Genomic DNA, 21,206 nt, shown 5'->3' with positions numbered 1-21,206 from the left:
CTTTACACATTTTGAGAGCACTTGAATATGCATGGGAAGCAATTAACTATGGCAAAGACCAGAGAGATGAGAAAAGGTAGCTGCAGAGAAAAAGAGATGCCCCGGAACTCTCCTGAGTCCTCCAGCGTTTGATCCAGAAAGATGTGGTAGTGTGGTGAGACTCTGAACAGACACTAATTGTCTTTTTTTTTTTTTTTTTCCTTTTCTCTTAGCAAACTGCCTGGTTGGGCTAGAGCTGTTGTCCCCAAAATATTTTATGTTACAGAGAAGGCTTGGAACTATTATCCCTACACAATTACAGGTAAGTCCTGAGTACACCCATATGCCACATGTAGTAAACGCAAGGACATAGTGTAGTTGAATTTCATTGATTTATGGTTGATTATCCAAGCAGGGCCTTGTGGGAGCCCGGAGTATCTCTCTCCTTTTTTGTTGTTTTTTTTTTTTTTTTACTTTTAGGTCATTAGTACTTCTAACACTGAGACACAGAGATGGCAGGTGACAGGGGGTTAAGCTAAGCCATTCTATCCTCCTTCTTAGAATTACGATAAATAGTTTATGGAGGGCCGGGCTGGGTGCAGTGGCTCACTCCTGTAATCCCAGCACTTTGGGAGGCCGAGGCAGGTAGATTACTTGAGGTCAGGAGTTTGAGACCAGCCTGGCCAACATGGCAAAACCCCATCTCTACTAAAAAATACCAAACGAGGAGGGCGAGGTTGCTGTGAGCCAAGCTTGTGCCACTGCACACCAGCCTGGCAGGGCGACACGATGAGACTCCGTTTCAAAAAAAAAAAAAAAAGTACGGAAAAGGGAGGTGAAGATCTTAATAGAGATATTTACAGAGGTTTTAGGATTCTTATTTCCCTGTTTCTTTAATAATTCCCAAGTAATTTATGGGTATGATTTGTCTATAAACAAGTGGCTTATTTTGATGTGTTTGCTTTTGCCACTCTAAATTTTGAATATAATTTGTATTAAAAATTCTGTTGGGTCTCTCTGCCCCCAGATGACTTTCTTTGCTATTAGATAATATGAAAATCCTTAAGATCAATTTTGCTCTCACTTGCAATGTGATGGTAATAAACTCTTCTGTGCTGAATACTATCCCAGAAACTGTGGCCAGAAAAACTCAGGTTTGATTCCTGCCCTCAAACACGCTAGATGCCGGGTGCGGTGGCTCACGCCTGTAATCCCAGCACTTTGGGAGGCCGAGGCGGGTGGATCATGAGGTCAAGAGATCGAGACCATCCTGGTCAACATGGTGAAACCCCGTCTCTACTAAAAATACAAAAAAAAAAAATTAGCTGGGCATGGTGGCGCGTGCCTGTAGTCCCAGCTACTTAGGAGGCTGAGGCAGGAGAATTGCCTGAACCCAGGAGGCGGAGGTTGCGGTGAGCCGAGATCGCGCCATTGCACTCCAGCCTGGGTAACAAGAGCGAAACTCCGTCTCAAAAAAAAAAAAAAGAAAAAACACGCTAGAATTTGAAATCCCACCTCAACATCATCATAACAAACTCTTCTTATTGGTTATAAAAGCTGCTTTTCCACTTTAAAGATTTCCTTTGTGGTTAATGAAATGCTCTACTGGAATTATTAGTCTTTCATTTGCTTTTATAATACCAACTCTTTGGTTTTTAATTAGCCACAAGCCTATAGGCTAATTGAATCTTGTCTCACAGTTCCTATCCACCCAACCACCAAAGTATCATGAAAGAATTTCAGTGCAAACATGGAGACATTCAGTATTTATGAAAGTTTCATTAGTACATTTTTCGTAATTATAGTTCATCAGGATTTGTTCGTTCTGTGGTTTTATATTGCATATAAGCATGGTCTAAATCATCTTTTGTTTCTTTTTTCTTTCCCGTCTTCTTCAAATGAACATGTGGAAACAGAATACACAGTAAGTTTCATTTAATTATTTTTAAACGTTTCATCTATGATCAGTGGAGTAATTGGAGTGTCTCTTGTATTACTTATCAATGTAGTAAGTTTTAAAAAGAGGAATAATTCAGAGTCAGAAATGTTTCAATGTAAGCTATTAAACATCGTTAGTTATATATGATGCAATAATTTGAATGTTCTCATTTGTTCAAGAATATGAATCCTAACTTAAAGTGCCTTGATAGTCACTTCACATAATTAACTTTTGCTTGTAATTTTTAAATAGCTTGACTGCTTTATTGGTTATAGTTCACTACAATGGAAGAACACTTTCTAGCAATGTGATATTAAAGAGATGATGGTAGTTACTGATATAGAAGGTGGGGCTTTTACTCATGGCTGTGTCCTGATTCCTTTTTGGAGAAGCTTGGCAGTGAAGAGACAGATGTGAGAATGATTTTGCATGTCAGAGATCTGGGTTGGGCAGCTCTGTAGCTTGATAAAATGACTTCTTTTTGTTTGTTTGTTTTTTGAGACGGAGTTTCGCTCTTGTTACCCAGGCTGAAGTGCAATGGCGCGATCTCGGCTCACCGCAACCTCCGTCTCCTGGGTTCAGGCAATTCTCCTGCCTCAGCCTCCTGAGTAGCTGGGATTACAGGCATGCACCACCATGCCCAGCTAATTTTTTGTATTTTTAGTAGAGGCGGGGTTTCACCATGTTGACCAGGATGGTCTTGATCTCTTGACCTCGTGATCCACCCACCTCGGCCTCCCAAAGTGCTGGGATTACAGGCTTGAGCCACTGCGCCCGGCTAAAATTACTTCTTTACCTAAGAGCCTCTAGGGTTATTACTTAGACTTAAAAGAAAGAGAGAGAGATCCTATAACATCATTGTGTTGTGGTATTTTCATTTAGATCATTTTCCCCAGCAGCTAACAGGTCAGCCAATCACAACAAGAAAATAGTTATGAGTTTCTTTTTTCTTCTTCAAGATAGAGTCTTGCTCCATCACCTAGGCTAAAGCACAATGGCATGACGTCTGCTCACTGCAATTTCCACCTCCCGGGTTCAAGCCATTCTCTTGCCTCAGCCTCCCAAGTAGCTGGGATTACAGGTGTGTGCCACCGTGCCTGGCTAATTTTTTAATTTTTGATAGAGATGAGGTTTCACCATCTTGGCCAGGCTGGTCTCGAACTCCTGACCTCAGGCAATCCGCTCACCTGGGCCTCCCAAAGTGTTGGCATTACAGGCGTGAGCAACTGTGGCCGGCCAATAGTTATGTATTTCCAAGTTGTGTTAAGAGTTGAGTTTTTTATTTCAATCCAAATAGCCAAAGACAAGAGAGGTGGTGAGAGAAATGGAAGAAAATGATTTGTCATGTCTGCGCGGGAGAAGCATGGTACCTGACACATCATAGGTGCTCAATCCGTAGTTATTGAATGGTAGAATAGAGGCATGAATTCTAGGTAGATAAATGGCCCCAGCACATGCTTTGGAGTCAGAGAGGCTTAGCTGTCCTGGTTTTGCCACTCACTGGCCAGAATTCCTAAGCAATTGGCTCCCAACTGCCAGCTTCTTCAATTCATGCTGGTCCTTGAATATGTTCTCACCTATCCTCTGCAGAATGAAGAAGACACAGGAGGACTAGTATCAGAGTTTTTCATAACATTAAGTGTATTTCATCCAAAGTGCTGTTGGTAATTATATTCCATCAAACTCGGGTATTAAAATGTCTTTTCTTTTTTGAAATGATAGGAACGTATATAGTATTTCCCCCTGCAATGTCCCTAACTTTGAAAAAAGAGGCAATTTGATGGCAAAATGCAAATCTAAAATTTTAGAAGCAGGGGAACCACTGCTCTAGGACAAACATCTTTGCTTTTCTGAACCCAAGTTTCCTGTTTTCTGAAATTAGAAGAACCTCTCCTTCCTAGAGATGTTAGCAGGAGACTTCAGTGGTCTACCTTTGAACTGGAAAATATTTTCTCTAGATGGTGATATTGTCAATGTTTTCTGTTTTGTGAGTCATACAGTCTCTGTCTCTGCAAAGCAGCCTTAGATAGTATGTAAACAAATTATCATGGTCCTATTTACCGAGGCAGCAGGTCAAATACGGACCCCAGGCTACTTTGCCAACAATAAATATAATGCATAGAAAGCTGTTAGCATACTGCCTGTATATAGCAGGCAATTAAACGGTTCCCTACTACCAATACCACCCCCTAATTCCATTGCTTCTAGCAACTGCGTAATCATCAAGAGATAGACTTTGGGCTGGGCACAGTGGCTCTCACCTGTAATCCCAGCCCTTTGGGAGGCTGAGGTGGGTGGATCACTGGAGGTGAGGAGTTCCAGACCAGCCTTGCCAACATGGTGAAACCCCCTTCTCTACTAAAAATACAAAAAAGAGAGAGAGAGAGAGAGAGAGAGAGAGAGAAGTTAGTCGAGCGTAATGGCGGGCACCTGTAATCCCAGCTACTTGGGAGGCTGAGGCAGGAGAATCACTTGAATCCAGGAGGAGGAAGTTGCAGTGAGCTGATATCACGCCACTGCACTATAGCCTGGGCAACAGAGCGAGAGTCCATCTCAAAAATAAAAAATAAGTCAACAGTCATTTATTAGGCATCAATGATGTACAAAACATCATGCTAGATGGCATAGCAGCGATTATCTCTGCCATTTGGGGTCACAATCTGATTGGAAATAACTGGACATTCCAGTCAAAGTCTAGAGGTCACCAGCAAGTCCTGGGCTTCTCTGGAGGCAAGAGGGGACTTAGCCAAGGAAGCAAGCTGGCCTCAGACCTGTCCACTGGGCTGGATAAGCTCTGAGCTGAGCTGCCAGCAGAGATTCAGACCAGTGGGCACAATCAATGGCTCTGGGAAATCCACACAGATAAGCAGTTGCAATGTGAAAGGAAGAGTGCTGGCCTCTGAATTGGGACCTTGAGTTTCAGAGAAGGGCTACAGTCCCCGGTGTGGGAGACAGGAAGAAAAGTACACAGCACTCAGGCTTACTCAGTATCATGCTGCTGGGGAGATAAGATTGTCAGCCTTATTAAGTGAAAATACAGAATGTCCAGGTAATGTTGAATTTTCAGATAAACAATAAATAACTTTTAGTATAAGGATGTCTCTTGGCCGGGTGTGGTGGCTCACGCCTCTAATCCCAGCACTTTGGGAGACCGAGGTCGGCGGATCACAAGGTCAGGAGTTCGAGATCAGCCTGACCAACATGGTGAAACCCTGTCTCTACCAAAAAAAAAAAAAAAAAAAGCAAAGAATAGAATGTCCCATATGTTGCATGGAACATAATTATGCCAAAAGATGGTTGTCTCGTATTTTTCTGCCAACCTGATGGGAGAGAGATGGTGGTATGGAAGAACTGGTCTCAGAGACTCAAGTACAGAAATCGGTCATGAGAACAGGGCACACTGGTGGGCCAAGGGAAGGGAGGGGACCGAAAGTATGGAACGCAGGAACCCATCCTGCAATTGACATGCCGTAATAACTCTAAGGCTAGACCACAGATTCAGCAATCTGGCCTGAATCTCTGCTGGCAGCTCAGCTCAGAGCTTGTCCAGCCCAATGGACAGATCTGAAACCAACAATCAAAGGCACTGGTGGAACCACTCCGAGAGCCTTCCTGCCTCAGTTGGGATTGGCTCAGGACATGGCCTGGAACGAGCTAGGCAGAGCTGGGAAAAATTAAGTGGGAGCAGATGAATACATAACTGTCAAGACTTTATAGAAGACCTGTGTTACATATAAGTGTTAGAGTTGAAGTGCGAACAGAGAGGATTGTAGGAAGGAGACAGAGATTCTGCCAGGGAGAAATAGGAGGAGGTTTCTCAGAGAAGGTTGCATTTGGGCTGGACCTGAAGGGACGTTAGAAGCTCCCCTGGAGAGGCCTGTTCTGTCTTAGCTCAGGTTGGTCTAACGAAACACCACAGACTGAGGGGCTTAAGCAACAGACATTTGTTTCTCACAGTTGCAAAGGCTGAAAGTGCTGGCCAACTGGGTTCCTGGCAAGGGCCATCTTCTTAAGCACGTGGCCATCTTCTTGCTATGCCCTCACATGGCAGAGACAGAGCAAGTTCGCTGGTCTCTTCTTATAAGGGCACTACTCCCATCATGAGGACCCCACCTGAGTGACCTCATCTACACCAGATTAGGTCCCAAAGTCCCACCTCCAAACCCATTGCATTGGGGATTAGGGCTTCAACATAGGAATTTGGGGGAGACAGTTCAGTCCATAGCATGCTCCTAGACCCAGTGGGCAAGTGATAGAGGTGAATCCTGGCCACCTGGACACATGGAAGGCAGGTCGTGGTGTTTTCAATGTCAGGTCATGGTTTAGATTTAATTCTCTCTGAGGAGGTCACATTGTTCCTGGCTAGTTCACTTTCATTTTCCATGCCAAATATAGGACAGCTTTTCTTTCCATCTCCCTGGTGACCAGGGGATCTGGATTTTTCTCTCTGACTCTAGTGCACTCCTCCGGGCCCACAGTGTGCGTTTTGAAGCTGCCACCCTTTGACTCAGACTCAGCTGTGTTCTCACGCTCTCTGCCCATGACAGCCCTGGTGGCAGAGCCCACCCTGGACTCTGGCTACAGCGTCTGCTCCCAGGATTTATGACATGCTTTCAATTGCCTTCGTCGTTTTTTCCTGTTTTAAATGCATTTGAATTGTGCTCTTTATCCCTTGATCTTTTAATCCTAAATACCTCTTCTTGCTGTCTTTCCCAAGCTCTGTAGTTCCTGTTTTGTGCCTCAAAGCAAAACTTCCCAAGTTCAGAGCCTCAGTAAGGGTCACAGTGCCCTTCCCTTCCTCAGAGAGGCAGCCCCTAGGGCTCGAAAGCCTCCAAACCAGTGTCTCTTCTTGGAAAGCGTTAGGCCAGAGCACAGGGATGTCTACACTAGGGTGCCCTAGGTCTTATATCTGACTGTTTAGCCTGCTGCTCAGACCTCATGCTGCCCTCCTTCGTGACAAAGCCCAGGCAAGGAAACTTTCTATTTAGGGCCATCTGGGGCTTCAACACTATCACAATTTTCAAGACATAGGAGCTTTTTCATCCCTGTGAGTGACTGCGTGTGTTTAGAATTATGTGAAAATGCCATTTGCCCAGGAAGTGGGAAAAACATCTTTAGCTTGCTTATGGAAAAAAAAAAAAAAATCTTAATTATACAGTATACAAAGAACAACACAACGGCAATTTTGCGGAGGGCAGACCATTCAACCAGCTCTTCAGAGCTGGCAGGTTCTTCTGAAGTTAGTAAAGTCTGCAAAGAAAGGTTCCTGAGGAGACTGGCTGCCTTCCAAAGGAGTTGATTTTGTTTTTCTAGAGCTAAAAAAAAAAAAAGTCTGCACTTTTAGATGAGCGTAGCTCAACAGCATCAATTCAGCCTCAGTCCTAATGAAGAACAAAGGATTTTCTTCTTGTTTGCAGGAATTCGAAAACTGAAGTTACAGTAAATTGATAGCAGCGACCTAGAGTATACAGTTGGTATATATATTTTGCTGCCGTGACCACCCCTCCCTACCAGCATCTCTCTTAATAAGCATCCGCAAAAGAGGAGAAATGGGATACATCTTTGTGTTCGTTAGAGTGACAGAAGCAAAGGCAGGTGGGTTGTCAGAGCTACCTAACATTTTAATCATTTAGATGAAAGAGGTGGAAAAATAAATCACAACAGACCAGGGAGGATGAAATGACTCTTGCATGAGAACCTCAAATCGTATTGAGCCACTGTGAGAGATGAGATTGCTCGGGCTGGTTCGGAAGAGCCGAGAAAGAGAGGAACGGCTGCTCACAGCTGAGAGTCTGTCGTCAGTCACCCCAGGTGAACCTGGCTTGTCTGCCCAGGAGTGGCCATGGAGAGATTGAGGTAATTTTTCTGAAAGCTGATAAACTGGTGGGATAGGCAATGCACTCACAGTCTGGGCCTTATCAAGCTCCCTCAGTAATCCGAAGAGCTGATGGGTGCTGTGTTTATAGACCAGTGACCTCCATTCCTCACAAGCCCCATCTCCCTTCTAAGCCTTTCTTCGCCCCACTTCCCAGAGTCCCAGCCAAGGGCCAGTACAAACCACTGGTAATCCGTAACTGGGAACACAGGGACAAGCCCAGGGAAGATGATGTTTATTACACCACACCTCTAGGATTGGGCTTGTTTAGAAAGAAATTGAAGAACAAAACCTGGCCATCTCATCTACGATGTAAGCAAAGAGAGTGAAAGTCCCTAAGAGTCCCTTCTTTGAGGCCATGGAGTCAGGTGTTAGCTGGTTAGGAAATAACTTTTATCTATGTATCACAATTAACCCTGGGTATCTAGTGCAGTCCATAATTTTTTTAGACAAAGGGAAATATCCTTTCTTTAGGGACCAGGCCAAAGAAACAGTTGTCCAGTTGGGGGCACTAATGAGCAAGGCAGCAATTAGGCATAGGCCTGAAAAGGACCCTTACAGAGAAGATGACAGTAAGGCCAGGTGAGGTAGCTCACTCCTGTAATCCCAGCACTTCGGGAGGCCGGGATAGGTGGATCACTTGAGGTCAGGAGTTTGAGACCAGCCTGGCCAACATGACAAAACCTTGTCTCTACTAAAGACACAAAAATTGGCTGTGCATGGTGACGCCTGCCTATAATCCCAGCTACTTGGGAGACTACCTTGAACCCAGGAAGCGGAGGTTGCAGTGAGCCGAGATCATGTCACTGCATTCCAGCCTGGGTGAGAGAACGAGACACTGTCTCAAAAACAAAAAAAAAACGAAAAAAGAAAGTCAAAGAAGGTTATGTGAGACCGGTGTCATGACAGAGCCAGAATGACCAAGCTCAACAATCTTAATAGTTCTAAAGAATTTATATAAAAGCAATCTAGAACCATTTATAACTATCATTTAAGATGGTACCCAGCTGAATAAGTAAGGGATGGGTCATACAGAGCTAAACAGATTTTATAATTGTAGGACTTCTCAGAGCTTTTCCTAATGTACACTGTGAATCTCCAAAGGGAGCTGTGGCATGCAACATTCCCCAAGCTTATTCGTCCAAGGGATCTTGGATGTTGCAAGGCCAACCTTTTAAGACTTAGAGGTGTTCCAGAAACTTCTCTTCAGGTCATAGCCGTTAAGCACCCACTAACTATGCCAGTGGATCAATTCTATTTCGGTAAATGTTATTTTCATCTAAATTTCAGTGAGCTAATATGTTGCCTGAAGATGACTATTACTCAGATGCCAAAGTTTTTTGAAGAATGCCCAACAGTAATAAAAGTGTTTTATTTTTAGAATCAGGTGACACAGAACCCATAAGTTCCTTCTCAAGCAAAATCAGTTCTGTTCAACCACACAGCAAAGTCAGCAGTACGTTGGGACGGCAGTGCATTTGTGCATTCGGATTTGTTTCCATTTAGAAAATGAACTGGTTGTACGGGTGAGCCCGTTGCAAACCAGCCTGTTCACAGATGTCCCGCTGCCCTTGTGTGGGACCAGAGTTTCTCTCCATGTCTCAGCAACCCAATTAGTGCCTGGTGAAGCGGGAGTCTTAGAACAACCCGTTTTGTTTGTTCAGATTATCCCATTTCCATTTGCTCTAGCTGTTCCCAAGCTCTTCTGCGGACTTCAGAGAAAATTAATTCAGCTGTTTCGAGGGGAGAGAGCAGGCGATAGAACGCACGCCTCTACCGTAACACAACATAACATTTTTAAATCGTTTGCATTTTTTAACACCACTCGAAATGACTTTACAGAGGGCAATGAGCAGAGAAAACAGAGTTGTTTAAAGGAATGTTCAGTAGAAGATTTTACTAAGAAATTCTCCTTTTCTTCTTTGTTGTTTATTTTCCACTTTCAGTACTGAAAAATTTGATTTCCCTTCTACATTTTACAAACGTCTGTGGAGTTGTGTTCAGTTCAGTTGTTGAGATGTGCAAAATACAACTGGAAAGATTTTGTGGGACAGATTTCCTTCTGTAAAAATAAAACAGTATGACTATGGGTATACTAACATAGTGTATTTCAGGGATTAAAGTGAATGCAAAGGCCAGATGTGGTGGCTCACGCCTGTAATCTCAGCACTCTGAGAGGCCAAGGCAGGTGGATCACTTGTGGTCAGGATTTCGAGACCAGCCTGACCAACATGATGAAACCCTGTCTCAATAAAAGTACAAAAATTAACCAGGTGTGATGGCAGGTGCCTGTAATCCCAGCTACTCAGGAGGCTGAGGCAGGAGAATCACTTGAACCTGGGAGGCGGAGGTTGCAGTGAGCCAAGATTGCACCATTGCACGCCAGCCTGGGTGACAACATAAGATTCTGTCTCAAAAAACAAAAAAAAAAGTAATGCAAAATTGCCTTGAAGTCTTTGATCTTTTTGATCAGTAAGATACTATGAACTACACAATAGTGTATCTGTATTTACTGTCTAAACAAGTGTTGATACAAGAATATAACCATCTTTTCAGTTCAGAATTTTACATTGATACTATTTTTCTCAGATGAGAATTTGCCAGGTCAGTGAAGGGGGATGATTCTTAACCATTTTTAACTGAGAAAGCTTGCCATCCAAAAGTTTCCTACCTGGCCACATGCTCACTTGTATTTGGGAAGTCACACTGATGCATTCCCACCTCTGATACTATTTTTAATTATAAAATAGAGACAGGGTCTCACTGTGTTGCCCAGGCTAATTTCGAACTCCTGGGCTCAAGCAATTCTCCTGCCTCGGCCTCCCGAAGTGCTGAGATTACAGGCCTGAGCCACCATGCCTGGCCCCATCTCTGTTATTTACGTGCAATTCTTTTTATTTGATGTGGTCTCCTTGTCTCTTTAAATTCTTGTCTTGCCATTATGGTATGTAGCTATCAGTATTCATGAGCATCCTCTGCTTATTTCTGCCTTGACAAGTCCAGCCCTAGATCGTCTGAGCTTGAATTTCGTTTCCCTGCATGATTATTCTAGAACTGCAAGCGAGTAGCAAACCCTCCCCCATTCAGAAAACATGCTTTCATTCATGTCTTCGGCTCTGTCTCCCTTCTGGCCTTGCTTTCCTAGTGAGTTGCTATTACTCAGCATGTCAGAGGACGGGAAGAGGCTCCATGAGTCAATGAACTAATGAATGAACAGAAGCCTCCGTGTAGGGTGCGGGCTGGTGAGGAGCAGCCGAGAGGTCTGCGTGTATTTCCGTGCTGTGGCTGGAATACAAGCAGCTGTTTCCCGGCTGTGTTTCGGAGCTCTGCCTTTTGCACAATCCCTTCCTCTCACCCTCCTCCACTTCTCTTTCAGATCCCACCTTTCCTCTTGGCCACATTTTTCTTCCTATGCAGCATATATTTAGGAAGTCACTCTGATTCATCCTCATGTAATTCTTTTCTTGAAATTTACATGCAATTTCTTTTCTTCCTTTCCTTTTTGCTTTAAAATTCTACTTTTTTTCTCCATTGAGTTCCTCTTCTCGCTTTTCTGGAACTATCTTCTTTGCAGTTTTTTTTTCTCCAACTATCCTGTCACCATTACCACCCACCTTATCTGTGTCTAAAGTCATATGTAGCCCCCAGAAGCCAGAAGAGAAGGGAGCCCAAATATCTCCCCTTATTTCCTTATCACCTTTGCTTGTATGATAACTAAGGTTCTGAGTAGAGGGGGACAGCCAGACATTTACCTTTTTGAAATTGACGTGTGTATTAAAGAACTTCTGTGCACAGAACAGACATTTATATTTTGCCTTCCAAGTATGGGGTAAAATTTCTATCAAAATGGAGGGCTAAAAAATTTTTAATGGGCCAGGTGTGGTGGCTCACGCCTGTAATCCCAGCACTTTGGGAGGCCGAGGCAGGCAGATCACGAGATCAGGAGTTTGAGACCAGCCTGACCAACATGGTGAAACTCCATCTCTACTGAAAATACAAAAATTGGCCAGGTGTGGTAGCGGGCACCTATAATTGTAGCTACTCAGGAGGCTGAGGCAGAAGAATCACTTGAACCCGGGAGGTGGAGGTTGCAGTGAGCCAAGATCACGCCACTGCACTCCAGTCTGGGTGACACATCAAGACTCTGTCTCAACAAAAAAAAAAAAAAAAAAGAAAAGAAAGAAAAAAAACTTTTAATGAATAAGGAAAGCTGAAAGGTATTTTAAGATCTAGGTGTCTACCAATGGTCTGTAAACACATTTATCATCTACTTTCTTCTATTTTTCAAGCAACACAGGCTTTGCTCATTTATTTTCTAGTAGCTCCAGCCCCAGAGTCCTGGAAGATAATAAGCCCTAAACTCTATGCCTGCCCTCACCAGCACTGTGGAACATTCTGGATGTGAGTCTCCTGTTGGTGAAGAGAGAAAATACTTGCAAATTTGGTTTTATTAATGATCCCATCTCTAGCTGCAATTCCCACTGAGACCTTGGATCACAGTTAATGTGATAATGTAGAATATAGTACCAGAGAATCGATGTCACCTACAGAGGAACTCCATTAGAGAGAAAGTCAAGTCTGTATAGAGTTTCATGCTCATGTATAGCAGGGAACACGTGTTGCATACTGTCAGAACAAGAACGCAAGAGAAGAATGCATTGAATTCCAGATAAAAGCTAAAAGGAAATTATCTTTAAAAGCCTATAAATATTTCATCAACCCCAAGCCAGCTTCTCAACTCTTCCATTTCGCTTTCTCGATGCCAGGCCCTTTGTAAAGCGCGGCTCTCAGACACGGAAAGATTTGGGCTGGTGAACAGGAATAAAGTGTTGAATTACTGGGCTGAGAGTTCGTTGAAAAGAATTCATTCTTCTCAATGAATGTTTTTCCAACTGTCCTTCTATACGTCCAGGAGAGTCCACGGATGGGTCTCAGTGGCCATTCTGCCCCTAATATTTTATTTAAAGAAAGAACTCTGATGCCAGTTAAAATGGTTTGAGAAATACTGAACTGCAACATCTCTCAGCTCCCGCCCTATTCTAAAGACCACGAATAAGTGTGATGTATGTGAGACAGGAACCACTTGACATAGCAGTACCCAAACTTAACAGGTTTGCAGCTCCTCCGTCTACTTGATGGTGCTTATATTAGTCAGGGTTCTCCAGAGAGACAGACCAATGCAGGAAAGGGAAGGAGGGAGGGAGGAAGAGAGAGAGAGAGAGAGAGAGAGAGAGAGAGAGAGAGAGAGAGAGAGAGAGAGAGAGAGAGATGGGAGATGGGAGATGGGTGAGTGGATAGACAGATTAGATAGGTAGACAGATTAGGTAGATAGATTAGGTAGATTACATGGATGGATGGATGGTTGATAAATATTAATAGATAAGAGAAATGGATAGATAGGTAGATTAGGTAGATGGATGGGTAGATAGATGATAGACATTAATAGATTAAATAGGTTGGATGGATGGATGGATGGATGAGAGGGATTTGCTAGGGAAATTGGCTCACATGATTAGGGAGGCTGAGAAGTCCCACAACAGCCCATCTGCACGTTAGAGACCCTAGGGGCCAGGAGCATGGCTGAGTCCAAGTCAGAAGGCCTTAGAACCAGGGGAACCTGGAGGGTAGGTCCTGGAGTCTGAAGGCTGAGGAAGCTGGAGTCATTGTCCAAGGACAGGAGGGGAGGAGTGTGTCCCCGCTCCAGCAGATAGATCCATGCGTTTGCCTTTCCTGTGTGTCCTCTCCGGGCCCTAAGCAGGTAGGATGGTGCCCACCCACACTGAAGATGGCTCTTCCTCATCCCGTCTCCAGTACACCCCAACTCACATGCCAGCCTCTGAAAACACCCTCACAGACACACCCAAAATAAGGCTTTACTAGGCTCCTAGGTATTCCTTAATCTAGTGAAGTTAACACCTAAAATTCACCATCACAGTGTTCTTTATAATACAGTATACTCCTTTAATTTAAAGTAGATTAAATTCAGAAGTTTGGGAAAATCTTCTAACTTCCTTTAAGATAATATAGTTACTATGGGATGCCATTGATGTATTCATTCATTTTTTAGTTGGATTTGAAATTTTTTTTTTACTTAATAAGATGGTAGATACTTATTGCAATATCGAAGCATTACAAAAATCTATACCACAGAAAACAAAAAAATTTCATAATTTCCACTACATTCCTCCATGAGAATATTTTTCCATGTTTTTCACTGTGTATACTAGTTTTTCATGTTTCTCAGTATGTATACTAGTTTTTCCGTGTTTTTCAGTGTGTATATTAGTTTTTCATGTTTTTTGGTGTGTATACTACTTTTCCTTGTTTTTCGGTGTGTACACTAGTTTTCCATGTTTTTTGGTGTATATGGTAGTTTTCCATGCTTTTCAGTATGTATATTAGTTTTCCCATGTTTTTCAGTATATGTGCTAGTTTTCCCGTGTGCATATTAGTTTTCCAGTGTGTGTACTAGTTCTTCCATGGTTTTTGGTGTGTATACTAGTTTTCCATGGTTTTTGGTGTGTATACGAGTCCTTCCATGTTTTTTGGTATGTATATTAGTTTTATTAGTTTTCCATGTTTTTCGGTGTGTATACTAGTTTTCCATGTTTTTTGGCATGCATACTACTTTTTCCACGTGTTTCAGTGTGTATCGTGACTATACTAGTTTTCCCATGTTTTTTGGTGTGTATACTTGCTTTCCATGTTTTTCAGTGTGTATACTAATTTTCCATGTTTTTCAGTGTATATACTACTTTTCCGTGTTTTTTGGTGTGTATACTAGTTTTCCAGTTTGTCTGCTAGTCTTTCTTTTTCTTTTTACACAAATGGGGCTATCCTGATTTATACCTGACTTTTTTAAGGGTTTTAGAGTTGATCACAGTGTACTTATCCAGCCTTCTACTGGTGAACTTTGACTTGTTTCCAAGTTTTTTTTGGGGACCAGCAATACGGTTAATCAACATGTGTTCATTTGTAATATTTTTTCACACCTGAGAATTCATGCTGGAGTTCTGGGCCGAGTTTTTTGTTTGTTTGTTTGTTTGTTGTTTTTTGATACAGGGGGTTGCTGTGTCACCCAGGTTGGAGTACAGTGACACAATCTCAGCTCACTGCAACCTCTGTCTCCCAGGTTCAAGTGATTCTCCTGCCTCAGCCTCCCTAGTAGCTGGGATTACCAGTGTGCACCACCACACCCAGCTAATTTTTGTGATTTTAGTAGAGACAAGGTTTCACTATGTTAGCCAGGCTGGTCACAAACTCCTGGCCTCAAGTGACCCACCCACCTTGGCCTCCCAAAGTGCTGGGATTACAGGTGTGAGCCACCGCACAGGGCCTGGACCCATTTTTAAAAGCACTTGCACTGTAAGAATTCACCTAAGCTATTATATTTAAATTCAGTTTTTGAAAACTTGTGTTTTCAAGGTACTAGGATATTTTGGCATCTAAAGGAATAACCACTGAATTTCTGAAATGAATAATTATTTCCTAAATCTGTCTTTTGAGTAACTCCTGGTTTTCCTGATTTGGGATTGTTTGAAGCAAGGCATGTCTATCATAGGACAGATGCACACACACATATTTTCTCTGCTGTTAATGGCCACAGCACATACTGAGAAGCAAAGCCTGTGCTTACAACCTCTGCTCCCTGGAAGCCTTTGTATGATTTCCTGATACTCGAGAGTCAGCATGAGATCACAAGCATGAACTTCAGAGCCAGAGAGCCTGGCTTGAGTGATCGTCTCCCTTATGTGTTTGTTGTGTGACTTGAAGCACACTCTTGGACCTTTCTGTGCCTTTGTTTCTTCATCTGTAAAATGGGGATGTATGAGGGTTAATGAGTTAGTAGATGAACTAATAGATGAACAGGCACTTGGACCAGTGCCTGTTGACAGGAAGGATGGTATAACACTATTGTCATTATTACCTTAATATTGTGTTGTGTCTGTCCCTGGCTGGACATATGGAATGTTGGCCACGTCTCCTTTGGATTGTCATTTTGACCCAAAGGTATTCCAGAACCTCCCAGGGTTAAGAAATCCCTGGGCAACGAGACGTGCTATCAAGGAGGTGGAGAAATTGGAACCTTCCTACACTGCTCGTGGGAATGTACAAGGGTGCAACACTTTGGAATGGGGTAGCAATCTGGAAGGTCCTCAGAGGGTTAAGCATAGAGTTCTTGTATGATCAGCAATTCCACTACAGGTATATACTGAAGAAAAATGAAAACATATTATCCATACAAAAACTTGCACAAGAATACCTGTGGCACTAGCCAAACAATAGAAACAAATGTTCATCAACTGATAAATGGAGAAATCAAATGTGGTATGTCCATACAATGGACTCCTATGCTGCCAGAAAAAAGGAAAGGAATAGCCATACATGCTATATATATAATATAGATGAGCCTTGAAAACTGCCAAGGGATAGAAGCCAGGAATAAAAGACCACATATGACAGGGGTTGCATACAATGTGGTGTTTCAGGTAGGCGGGAATGGGGAAGTGACTGCTGATGGATACAGGGCTTCTTTGGGGGGTAATGGGAATGTTCTAAAATTAGATTGTCATAATGGTTGTATAACTCTGAAAATACTAAAAGCCATTAACCGGTATACTTAAAAAGAGTGAATTATATGGTATGTGATTAAAGCTATTTTTTATTTTTTTTAGAGCTGGGATCTTGCTCTGTCACCCAGGCTGGAATGCAGTAGGGTGATCATAGCTCACTGCAGCCTCAAACCCTTGGGCTCAAGTGATCCCCCTGCCTCTGCCTCCTGAGTAGCAAAAGCCACATTTAGGGGGAAGAAGGGAGAAACAGCTCCTGAGTTTGGGGGTGGGCACCCAGTATCTACCAACTTACTGAAAGCAAGCCATCTGGAGAGAGGCCTGTATTCTGTTTTTAACAAGCCCAGCAAATGAGGCATCATTAAGTAGGTCTCAGAAATACACTGCCATAGAGAATATTATTTTTATTTTCCATTGTAAAGTGGGATGGGGTAGGATTCATACCTTTTAGCTTACATTTTTGCTACAGGCTAGGTGCTATGGAAATACAGGATCTTTTGAGGACAGTCTTCAAAGTGAGCAGTGCACATTCTTCCAGAAGTTTTCCACTCCCTGCTTCTGAAGTGCAGTGCCCTAGAGAGCCTCAGACTCATCCCCCAGGGCCCCCGTTCTCTGCAGCCACCATCATCTCTCTCCCTGTGCAGGTGCAGAGACAGCAGTAAGGGCTTCCGGCACCACCCAGAAACTGACTATGAAATCCCCAGTGTGTCTGACCCTTTCTCTTTAACACTTCCCTTTGCTTACATTTCATTTTGTTCTTGTGTTTCTTATTGCCATGGCAACCCTAATCAATCACTGGACCAAAAATAGCTCTTTCATGTTTTCCAAAGCATGTCTGTAGTGAATTGGAAATTCAGTTCTGCCCTGCATTTTACATACACCGCTTTCATTTCCCGACACTGAACCTGGCTGGGAGGGCTTGTGTCTGGAAATTATTCTTGCAGAGGCCCAGATGCTTCACTTGTCTTTCCTGGCATTCTTCTTCCCCACTGCAGCTCCCCACCATCCCTTCCAAAAGGTACACGTAGATGCCTTTAAATGCTCAACCATCACTTTTCTACCCGTTGAGTTTTAGGTGCTGGAGGTTTTACAGGTATCAGAATATTACTTTTCAATAAAAGGTTCATCCTGGTGGATTCCATTGGGTTTGGAAGACCAATTCTAGATGCTTAGATGCCCGATAAAAAGAAGAGGGGCATAGCAGGGAGCAGGTGGCAGCAACACCTGTAAGATTCCTCTGGCTTACGTGGATCTAAGCTAGAAAATCAAAGATGAGATGATAGAAGAGCTTCTGCCTTGATTCCCTGGCTTCTTCTTAACACTGCTACTGTTTTTAGGGGATTGGGGCAAAATAAACACTGAATGTCATTAAGTGAATATTTTTTTTATGATTATTTCTCTACTTTATTCTCGCTGCCAAGCTGTGCCTCTAGTCAAGAAGAAGGAGAGAAGGATAAAAAAATAAAAAATTTTTTTTTACAAGAAAGAGGATTCCAGACCTGGAGTGAACCCAGAGGAGGAAGGAGAGGTGGAAAGGGACAGAAATGACTCACTGATGTCCCCAAGGCTCCAGGAACAGGAGTGCTTTTTTGCCTCCCCCTCTGCCTACAAGCAGAGTCATCTCTGTGGCCTCAAGGGTTCCCAACTTCTGTTTTATGCTTCTGTTTCCTAACTTCTTGGTTTTGGCAACTGGGCCGAGTGAACCAGTGGACATGCAGCCTTTAGATCTAGGAAAGAAAAGAGTTCACTGAGATCCTGGTAGAGTTTTTGTTCCCTGCATGAAGTCAGCAGAGGGTCAAGGGAAAGCTCAGAGAAGAGGCCAGCAGAAGGGGCACCTGCTCAGAAGAAGGAGCTGCCAAGAATGGAGCCTGGGACATGTGGTGACATTTCCTCAGCAGCAGAGCGGGTCAGTGAGTCTGGAAGAGCCCATATCTGCTCTGTGTCTTGGCCGCCTTCCTTGCTATGGGAAGGAGCCAATAGGTGTCCTATGGCTGCCTTTCAGAAGCCTCTGCATCCTTGCATCTTCATAGTGGAGGATCTGCCTTTGACCCCAGCTCAGCTTTCGCATCCACATTGCCTAGGAGGGTGCAGTGCAGTGGACCAACATCTCTCCACCACCTGCCAGACGCTGCCTGGCCCTGGGCATTCGTTATCTCTTTCCATCCTCACTCCACAGCTTTGAGGTTGCGATTGTCTCCATTTGATAGATGAGGAAACTGAAACGCAGAGGGATTCGGGAATTTGCCTCAAGTCACATAGTTTGTTGGAGAAGAAGCTGGGGTTTGAACTGAAGTCTGTTTTGCACCCAAAACCAGTATTTTTTTTTTTCCTTCTAAATCGCCATGCCCCCTCTCTGTAAGCTAGGTGCCTGCTGCTGCATCTGGACACCAGATAACGACAAGCTTGCCGATATCAGTTACTAGTAAATATCACCCTGGGCAATAAACAGTGGCCATTGATTGACAAAGCAGATGGTGTCATAGGTAGAACTACTAAATCAGAAAAAGCACCAATTCCCCCTTCCCTTGCATTTGCTTGAACCTCAAAGTCAGTGATGCTTTATTCAGATGAAAGCCAGATGGGTGATTTGGAAGGAGACAGCCAGCAGGCTGGGTGCTGTGCTGGTTTTCTCTTGCTGTGTAACAAATCTCTCACAAACTTAGCAACTGAAAACAACACAAGTGGCTGGGTGCAATGGCTCACGCCTATAATACCAGCACTTTAGGGGGCCGAGGTTGGAGGATCACTTCAGCTCAGCAGTTTGAGACCAGCCTGGGCAACAGTGAGAGCTCGTCTCCACTAAAAATAAAAAAATTAGCTGGGTGTAGTGATGCATGCCTGTAGTCGCAGTTGTTCAGGAGGCTGAGGTGGGAAGATCGCTTGAGCACAGGAGGTTGAGGCTCCAGCAAGCCAAGCTAGCTATGATCACACCACTGCATTCCAGCCTGGGCAACAATGAGACTGTCTCAAAAGAAAACAGTAACACAGGTTTGTTATCTTGCAGTTTCCATGGATCAGGAGTTGGAACCCAGGCTAGCTGGGTCCTCGGCTCAGGGACTCATCAGGTGGAAATCAAGACATCAACCAAGGTTTCAGTTTCACCGGAGACGCAGGGTCCTCTTCCACACTCACTGGTGGTTGGCAGGATTCGTTCCTTGTGGTTATAGGACGGAGGTCGAGTTTTCTCCTGGCTCTCCTGCGGGTGTCAGTCAATATCTTTCAGATCCCAGTCAATATCTCTTGGGTCCTACCCACGTGGCTATCTCACAACTTCAAAGCCAGCAAAAGAATCGCTGCTTTTTCTGAAATGAAGTCTTGTATACTGAGACAGAATCTCAGGAGTGAGTGACTGTCTGGTCTTTTTAGTATCAATCAAAGGCTGTGCCCCCTCTCAGAGTTCAAGGGGGCAGCCCAGGGGAGTGACAACCCATCATATCCCCAGGCCCTGCTCACACCTGAGGGGAAGGATTACACAGGATGTGTGCACTAGTGGCCACGGCTCTGGAGGCCATCTCAGAATTCTGTCTGCAGTGGGATTTTCAGTCTTTCCTTCATGGGTTGTGGGCCAAAGGGTACTTTAAACGTTCAGCATTTCCAAATGACTGTTCCTTAGAGGACACTGGAAGGTTCAGAAGCCCTTAGACATCTTCCTGTTTTAGCCAGTGGCTACAACCTCGTGTCTCTCTTCTCAGAGCAAGTTCAGGTGTGGTTACATCACTTTCCCAACTGTTTTTCTAATCCCACATTCCTGACAGATCCCTCGGTAATACAGCATCTCTTCATCCAAAGGCATGCATCAGAATCTTTAGGAAACAGCGCATATTTTGAGAAAAAGTCCAGGGTTGGAAGGTGGGGTTTCCTTTTTCCCGTTGACGTTGAGAATGATTAGGTTAGACGGTGTATTCCTAGTAGAAACAAAGGCCTTAATCACAGAAAGCATGACTTGAGCAAACCTAAGCTAAAGGGGGTGCTTTGACACCCGAAGAAGCTGAGTAAAGAAGGAGCATGAATAAGAAGGGGGGTGACTTTGGCAACCACCATTCCTAGTGGTACTGGAGTTGGGGGGACCCTCCTGTTGGAGTGAGAGCTTACCACCTGGTTGGTGAGCTTGGCACACAGACAGCTAATGGTCATGGTGACAAAGGAGATACGTGCTGTGATAAAGGGACAGGCGGAATACTGCCAGCAGGCATGGGATAATCATTCTGAAGTGGTACTTGAGATGGTCTTTGATTAAGATTTGGGAAAGAAATTTTGGACAGAGAGAACCATGAGAAAAAAAAAAAAATAGTCCTGGCAGCAGGAGGTGTTCCAGGGAAGGCAGAGTGGACCTGGATTTAGGGTGGACCTGAAGCCGATGACTGTGTCCTTGTAAGAAGAGAAGAGAGCACAGAGACCCAGAGAGAAGGGGATGTGGAGACGGAGGCAGAGACTGGAGTGATATGGCCACTCCCGGGGCCACGAACAGCTAGAAGAGACAAGGACAGACTCTCTCCCAGAGGCTTTGGAGAGACGGTGGCTCAGCCAGCACCTCGGTTTCAGGCTTCTGGCCTCCAGACCATGAGAGTAAACTGCAGCTATTTCAAGCCACTCAGTTTGTGGAATTGGCTACAGTAACCTAGGGTACCAGTACATTCGCATTCAGTCCGGACCTTTCAAGTTTGATGAACCTGTAGGGCCTTTGTTGGGAATGGCTGGTGGGCAGCTGGAAGTAGAGGAGCTGGAATTTGAGATGTTGACTTGGGAGGCATCTGAAAAAAAAGGTCCTAAAAAGTCAGAAGCAGATGAGATCACCAGGGGAGAGGGTTTGGATCAAGAAAAGAGGCTGTAGGTAGGGTAGGAC

The 21,206-nt window shown here is 44.0% G+C and overlaps 1 protein-coding gene across 1 annotated transcript in view; it reads left to right on the top strand.

Annotated features, from left to right (window-relative positions):
- Positions 1 to 21,206, top strand: part of PITPNC1 (phosphatidylinositol transfer protein cytoplasmic 1) — a 321,680-nt gene that overhangs the window by 176,041 nt on the left and 124,433 nt on the right. The window contains exons 3-4 of the mRNA XM_039476220.2: positions 213 to 301; positions 1,896 to 1,903. Coding sequence (XP_039332154.1) covers positions 213 to 301; positions 1,896 to 1,903 — 97 coding nt within the window. The remainder of the gene's footprint in view (positions 1 to 212; positions 302 to 1,895; positions 1,904 to 21,206) is intronic.

The sequence above is a fragment of the Saimiri boliviensis genome, chromosome 17 (genome assembly GCF_048565385.1).
Source record: "Saimiri boliviensis isolate mSaiBol1 chromosome 17, mSaiBol1.pri, whole genome shotgun sequence".
NCBI classification, from domain to species: domain Eukaryota; kingdom Metazoa; phylum Chordata; class Mammalia; order Primates; family Cebidae; genus Saimiri; species Saimiri boliviensis.
Note: the sequence above shows the minus strand (reverse complement) of the source record. Positions and strands in the feature narration are given on the sequence as shown.